The sequence below is a fragment of the Arachis ipaensis genome, chromosome B09, assembly GCF_000816755.2.
Source record: "Arachis ipaensis cultivar K30076 chromosome B09, Araip1.1, whole genome shotgun sequence".
NCBI classification, from domain to species: domain Eukaryota; kingdom Viridiplantae; phylum Streptophyta; class Magnoliopsida; order Fabales; family Fabaceae; genus Arachis; species Arachis ipaensis.
Window position 1 is genome coordinate 10,932,011 of NC_029793.2, and position 7,934 is coordinate 10,939,944.

A 7,934-nucleotide genomic window follows, 5' to 3' on the forward strand; every position below is an offset into this window, starting at 1 on the left:
TATTGCTAAGTATCTAAGAAAAGTGAAAAACCACACCTTAAAAGCTAGCTGATAAGGGGTAAGAACCACTCTCCTTATATACAACATCAAGCATCCCATACTACCTAATGTGGGACTTTTGAGCACCCCATAATACCCAAGACCCTAACAATACACCGCCCCTGGAGAGCCGACGTCCACGGCAGCTTCACTCTATCGACACTGACCCAACGGTAGCCACTTTGCTACTATCAGTATTCGGTATTCACCTTAATCCAGCCTATAGATATCCCCCCATAATACCCAAGACCCTAACAATACACCGCCCCTGGAGAGCCGACGTCCACGGCAGCTTCACTCTATCGACACTGACCCAACGGTAGCCACTTTGCTACTATCAGTATTCGGTATTCACCTTAATCCAACCTATAGGTATCCCTTTCCATGGTGCCAACAACCTAGCTCTGATACCACTGTTAAGTATCTAAGGAAAGTGGAAAACTACACCTTAAAAGCTAGCTGATAAGGGAGAAGAACCACTCTCCTTGTATACAACATCAAGTATCCCATACTACCCGATGTGGGACTTTTGAGCACCCCATAATACCCAAGTCCCTACCATATATAAAAATAAGATAGTTAGATAATAAAAGAAACAGTGGAAAGTACAAGAAAGAGAATAAGACATCCTCACAAGACAATAGAAACAGACAAAACCTAGGAAGCTGAATCATGAAACCAAGCATGCTAATTCTATACATATCTGGACAAAGTAACACGTCTTCAAAATAAATAAAGAAGTGCCCTTATGTAGTCAAGGATCATAGAAGTACTTGTGAAGATTCTACCATTCAATTCTAGCTATACGGAGAAGAGAACCACAATAGAGTGCTACATGATCGAATTAACACACAGAAATTGCCAGACATTGTTCCAACTAACAAAGGGATATTGACAAATTGCAAGACACAAGTGAATGAGAAACACCAACCTAGAAACCACGGGATTCTCCTGATAGTTGAACCTATTTAAAGGCAAGTTTGCATCACCATTAGGAACTGGTTGCATATATCCCGGCACTTTGCCAACTGGTTGAGCACTTTGTTCATTCCCAAAAGAATTTCGCTGGGTGTTGTTACGCTGAATCAGAAACGTAAAGCCAAAATGTAAGTAACGCAAAAGAAACAAGCAATGACGATAAACACAGAAAAACAGAGGATTTGGCAGTCAGGAAAAATACATGCTAGTAATACCATGACTTTATGATGAATATGACTGGTCAGGTTTCCAGCAAATGGACTTTCCACAACAGGATTGCTATTATCAGCATGGTTTTCAATCACTGAATTTAACTCCCCAATTCTATCCTGTCAAAAGAAAATGGTGATCTTTTTTTTTTTTTTTAACTTAAAATCACTCCAACAAAGATGTACCAAATAGAGAATAGAGATTGCACATGGAAACAAAGCAAAAAATATATCACCATAAAGAGCCAAAATATAAATAAAGGGTCAGTAAGAAATTATTGAGTATACATATAATGACCAAAAGCATAGAAACAGAAAATTTAATCGCAGAATAAACTACTTACAAACAACATAGATGCATAATGACAAAGCATCACTGCCTGTAATCTACTAAGCTAAAGAATGATAGAACATTGATCCTGATTCCTAATCCTATACATCAGGCTCTACGTTGAACCTAAGCTACAATCAAAGTAGGTTGTGTGGAAAATTAGCCGAGTGAAGCCATGGTTGGGAAGAACTGGGACATTGTATCTATTGCAACTATCTCGGATAATATGACCCTGAAGTGTAGGGCACTAGGGCCTGTTGTAGTTCACCACTTCTATATCTTTGTCAGCAGACCATATCCAGGTTTATGACAGATCTGAAACACAACTGTACCTCTATAATTCAAGCTTCCTCCATAGAAACCATATGAAACACTGCCCAGAAAGCCTGATCAAATTTATGAAACTGTTGATTGGTTTTGAATAAATTGATAGAACATGAAGGGACACACACATGCAGAGAGAGAGAGAGAGAGAGAGAGAGTATGTGTTAGAAACTTAAGTGGAACTTCAGACATGTCACTATTGAAGAATGAATTGTCAGTAACATGATTCTCTACAAAACATTCTACACCACAAGGTTACAACCCAACCAGCTTCTCTGCAAGGTGTGGTAATAGAAGCAATTGCCGCATGACATTACCAATTTTAGACCTAACTAACTAACTAACACTAACTGAACCAGCATTCCTAATGAGTTCTGACTTCTGATTATATAAGAAGAAGGATAAGTATTATGTAGTCCTTTCATCCTATGATTTCATAGCAAAATATTAATATTGCAGCTGACTTTGTTAGTCTACTCAACTAATTTGTTTATAATGACCATGTGGACTTGTAACTTTTATCACTGGCAAAGGTTTCACAAGAAAGATGCGGCAATAATTGGTTGAAAATTATAATGCTCTCTTAGACATGCATCAGAAGTGCAGGAGCTTACATGTGAACTCCGAATCCTCCATTGTAATTGATCATGTAAATTCTGGACAAGGACAAATACACAAGAACAATTTACATAAGGGATAGAACAAGGTACAAAAAGCATCACATTATTTACTATGAGATAACGCAAATTAACATAATAAGAAACCATATCAAGAAATAGATATATCCTTTTATCTGCTCCAAAAGGAATAATAATTACTTCAACAATATTGTAATTAAATCAATTGGTAGAATAAACAAGAGGTTTGGTCTTTAGAGAAGTTCAAGGGCGGGAACAATCAAATAATCTGAGATACATTACAGAGAAAATCAGACCTATATTTGTTTATCTGTAATTTGTCACCTCTATTGATGTTAATTTCTCCATAAATCAATGTTGCAGGATCATTCAAGCTTTTTCACTAGACATGCCCTTTAGTTTATTGTAAGTTACACAAATATTGTCATTGATGGGTCACTCCAAAAAGTGATCAGTAACATCAGAGAAGTACTTATAGCAAGAATCAGATGTTTAATCTATAATTTATCCAGAATTATATTTCTCATACCCTAATGCTGTTAGATATTGCAGCAGCATTCGTAACACGAGGCCATATACCATATTCTGCCAGCAACCCCAGCATGGACGACATGAAGACATATCTCTCATCCTCCACAGCCTACATTAATGATGCATATCAGTATTGGCAACTGGAAGTACGTAAGTAACAAAAAGGGGATTCTGGTGAAGAAGTACGGAAAAGAAATGTACACAACATATAGCTTATTTTGTAAATGACATGTCCATCACCAGTAACTTCAATCTAGTTTATTTTCTAGAAAAGGAACTAATTCAAGGCATATCAATCTTGAATCATCTCATGAGGTCATGAACCAGCTCTCCTAGAATCTTAAGCTGATAGATAAAAACACATGAATGGTTATATATATCTAACACTCTCTCACAAGAGCCCTTTTTGGGGGAATTGAAGCATGAATTATGCACAAGTCCATTATTGCCTTGTGCTGGTATTCTATCTTTGTTTAGAAGAATGAAGGTAACAACGATAAAAAACTAGACTTTTTTATCATAGAAGTTCTAATATTTATGTCATGAATCATCTACCTAAAACCTTAAGCTGTTAGATAGATGCACATAAATTGTTACATATCTAGTAGGAGGAAAATTCAATGAGCCAACTGCTACTTACCCTACATTTTATGGCAACAAATTTTAGCTATGATGTCATGGATAGAATACATGTCATTATATGATACTTAAAGACATGTTTTTTTACCATTTATGGTGTTTAATTAAACTCATTTCTGACATTTGTTGGTTCTTCTGAATCTTTTGGCAAAAACCAATTTCTTTTCAAAATAAAGGGAGCGATTCATGTAAACCGTATATAAAAATAATACTAACTTGTAATTCTGCAAAATGCAACAAACATGGCTCTTTATTTTAATATTAAGATTTTATTAAAGAAAGTAACAATACAAATTAAGATGATAAAACATCATCATAAGAGACACAGGAGAAAATAACTAGAACTGAAGAGAATATCATGCACAGGGCATGTCAATCTCTCTGCACATCCTAAAAAATAAATAAATAAAATAAAACAATAGGAAAAAAACTAATAGGGATATAAGCAGAACAAAAAAGACAAGCAAATAAAAATTAATCCTATGGCAAAACTTGAAATGAAAAATATGAATCTTATCATGTTATGAAAGACTGAAAAAAAGTGGCTTTTATATAGACATCTAGTTACTATTTGGCTAGTAATTACCTGCCTAAATTAGACCAAAATTACAAGTAACAAATCTATCCTAATAAAATAGAATATTTGTGCAAAAATAAGCTACAGTCTACAACGTCCCAATTCATCCCCAGCTTGGAAGCAAGTCCTTAGAACTGTTTAGTGAATACTGAATAGGCCTTTAGTCAACAACACATTTGCCAACTAGTACCTTGAAGGAGCACATGCTGAGAGTCTGAGACTATCAGTCCACTGTCCAACTTTGCTTGAACTCTTTGCATCAGGAAATATAATGCATTGTTACAAGTTCGTGATGGCAGCCTTCCAAACTGACTCTATCATCGAAGCAAGGCAGCAACTAGAGTTTAGTGGGCACTCTAATATTACTTTTAGATCAAGACTATACTCTAAGAAAATGCATGAAAAGCCACTTTGATTCTAGACATATTATGTTTCAATACAAGGTTAAGGGGTCAATGCTTCATCCATCCTTCAAGCCTAAACAACTTCTACTTATGTGAGGTATACCACATATAAGAACCACTCCCAACCCAAGCAAAATGTGAACTTCTAATTTTAAGTTAAGCAATCATTATTTCAGGCATTCAATAAGCCCAACAACACATGAAGTCAGTATTTTGTATTAACAACTTCTGGAGAGGCAGCAGCTATGCATGAGCGTGAGAATCCATCAACCCAGTTAAATAGTTTCCAGTAAGTAGCAGAACAAGAAAATTACAAATACAAGAAATAGAAAGCCTAAGATCATTATGAAACTATACTTACTTTTAAATCATGTGAAAGTTTTAAATTTTCTTCAAGATCGCTTTTTCTTTTGGCCAACTCATTAGATGCAGCTGTGATGGCTTCATTTTGCTTGTCATCAACGGCCTAATAAACAAAAAATATGTGAATTTTGGAATTGTAGTTCAACAAACTGCTGAAAGATAACCATAAATAACAAAGACATCAACTAACCATTCTTAGTTCAGAGAATTGCCTCTCTAGTTTGCATTTCTCATTCAACAGCTGCAGCTCCTGCATCCAAATAAATTCATTTAATTTCCTGGAGTTAAAAAAATTTAGATACATCTTTCATACCTGTGTATATTCCATACCTTCATACAGGCAACAGCAACTTGTTCCCTAAGGGAGAGGATCTCCTCCTCCTGAGCCCTAGCTCGGGCACGAAGTTCCTACAAAAGAAGAGTTAAGTGTAGTAAAGTATTGTGTAACATCTTCTAGCAAACTTTTCAAACAGAGTATCAGAGACAATAATATATATCACATTTTGTTACCATAATATCAAGGTCCTGCACATGATTGAGTGCATCATTGCTTTTGAAATTTCTCTGAGCCAACACTGTTTCAAAATTGTGCCTATAATGCATGCACCAACAAAATTATAACATCTTAACTTGAATATATAGTATGTTTCAACATAGAAATAAAAATACCACATGCATCCAAAGAAAGAAAAAACATATGTGAGCCAGAATTTCCTCACAAAGACACATTACCATCACATAATGAAAAGAGCACTTTTTTGTTTAGAAAAGAAGAGAAAACTTTTGACATGTAAAGAAATAGAAAAACTAAATTGGGATAAAATATCCCCTCAAATATAGAAGGGAAAAGCTATGATATATTGGGCTAAACCATGTAAGAATGCATCTCAATCCCTTTGAATATCAGTTAGAGGAACACCGTTGAATATGTGCAGCATCAAAGGGATGCCAAATAAGCAATGTTATCCCCCCAAAAAAATGTCAAAAAGAAATTTTGCTTCCTTACATGAACGAAGACCTCTAAAATTAAGGGGTGGAAATTTATATTAGTATAGCCTAAGGAGGACCCTTATCCTCCAAATTATTGTGATTATCTTCTCCTCTCATTTCTTCAATCACAATTAAAGGAAAGGGATACTTAATTTGCAAGGTTATTGATAGACCGCTGAAGACTGAATTCATAATTAAATGACTGAAGGCAAAAGTTTTGTTGATTTGCAGTGGGATTGGAATTTTAATGTGACTGTTCTTCTAAACCTTTTTGATAGGACGCTTTAGCACCGTTTAATCCATATAGCTGAACCCACCGAGTGGGACAATGACAAGACTTAGTTTCTGTCATTTTCTTCTAAAACTTTATAAATATAAAAACTAATATATGAGAAGTTACAATTAATATATAGTACCTACAAAAATAAAATATGAATTCATAATCGTAATCTACTCTTGTTAAAATAATCAGCATAAAGGAGAAAGACGACGAATTCAAAATTTACATTTCTTTCTTTAATATGCTTCATGTATTCACTTCTTAAAGAGTAAAATCAGTTTGAAAGGACAATCTCTCTCTTTTTTGTTTTCTTTTTTCTTTTTCTTTTCGTGGTGGGGAATGTTCATAGAGAAAACGATAAAGAGAAATTTACAAGACACCGGAACAAGACATTACAAGAACACAAACTAGTTACAGAAAACCCTCCAAAACAGCAGGTACACAAACAAAAAAGTGACACAGTGTTCTATGGATTACCTGCTGAGAACCTCCGACCCTTGACCCTGAACCCCGTCAGTTTTAAGCCCTTCTGCAGAACCTTTAATGGAAGACATGGATTGGCCTGCTCAAGGTCCTCTTCGAAAATAACCTAAACCGAATCATAGCTATTCTTTCAATCATTACCAACAAATAATCAATGCATTCTGCCTCACTTAGTGCCCTTATATTTCATGTCCAAATCAAGGTTTCTGTATAATCAATTTCTTACAACAATTTGCATTTAAGTAATTTAACAACCAAATGTCCAAATGTATCAATAAATCTCTTTCTACTAGCAAACTTCAATGCAGTAAAATGGCAACACAGTTAACTGAAAAACGATCACAAAAGCAGCATATACACAATAAATACTCTTACACACAAAACCTCAAATTTCCAATTTCAATCTGATTTCACCTCACTAAAAATTTGACACAAATAAATAAATATACGCAGAAACATGTCAAGCTCAATAATGATGAATGCACCACCAATTCACAAAATAAAAAAATCAGTATCGTAAGATCACGAACTGCAAAATGCTAAATCTTTTTCCCTATACGACAGAACGTATCAGCTAAATTAAAGTATCCAATTAAGCGATAACAGAGAAAAAATAATAAAATACATATATCAAAACATAAAAAAAAAAAGGAAAAAGAAAAAGGAATAATCCAAACGAAGGAGAATCAGAATCGGAATAAGAAGCGGGAACTCACCTAAAGCAAGGATAAGTATAATTGGACCTCGGAAAATGAGATTCTGATGAGAGGATGCCAAAAACGCAATATTGCTGCCACATACAGAGAGAGAGAGAGAGAGAGAGATGAAGAGAGAAAAAGGGAGATTTTGTGTTGTGTTTGTGTTATGTAACCCAAAATTCTATAAGCTTCAAATTGTTTCTTCTCTTTTAAATAAAAGGTAAGCTATTATAGTATTATTAAAATGATATTCTCTTAAAATTATTTTAAATGATACAATGGAAATGGATAGATAAATTTTTCAAAAAATTAAAACATGATTAAAAAATAAATTTAATTATCTTGTTGATCTTATAATTTTACTAAATTTACAATTAGATTTTTATACTTTTTTTTTCAATTGAATTCCCACTTTATTTTTAATTCTGTAATTAGATTTTTTTTATATAA

The 7,934-nt window shown here is 34.2% G+C and overlaps 1 protein-coding gene across 6 annotated transcripts in view; it reads right to left on the reverse strand.

Annotated features, from left to right (window-relative positions):
• Positions 1-7,681, reverse strand: part of LOC107618102 — a 19,039-nt gene extending 11,358 nt beyond the window's left edge. For 4 of the 6 annotated variants that reach the window (XM_021112634.1, XM_021112631.1, XM_016320039.2 and 1 more), the window contains exons 1-10: positions 7,503-7,681; positions 6,781-6,892; positions 5,544-5,625; positions 5,364-5,441; positions 5,224-5,283; positions 5,032-5,136; positions 3,049-3,159; positions 2,496-2,537; positions 1,233-1,346; positions 971-1,119 (exon numbers count right to left, since the gene is read on the reverse strand). In XM_021112634.1, coding sequence (XP_020968293.1) covers positions 971-1,119; positions 1,233-1,346; positions 2,496-2,537; positions 3,049-3,159; positions 5,032-5,136; positions 5,224-5,283; positions 5,364-5,441; positions 5,544-5,625; positions 6,781-6,857 — 818 coding nt within the window. In that variant the 5' untranslated portion in view covers positions 6,858-6,892; positions 7,503-7,681. Of the gene's footprint in view, positions 1-970; positions 1,120-1,232; positions 1,347-2,495; positions 2,538-3,048; positions 3,160-5,031; positions 5,137-5,223; positions 5,284-5,363; positions 5,442-5,543; positions 5,626-6,780; positions 6,909-7,502 lie in introns of those variants that run through there. The other 2 variants (XM_021112632.1, XM_021112635.1) reach the window with 2 other exon arrangements.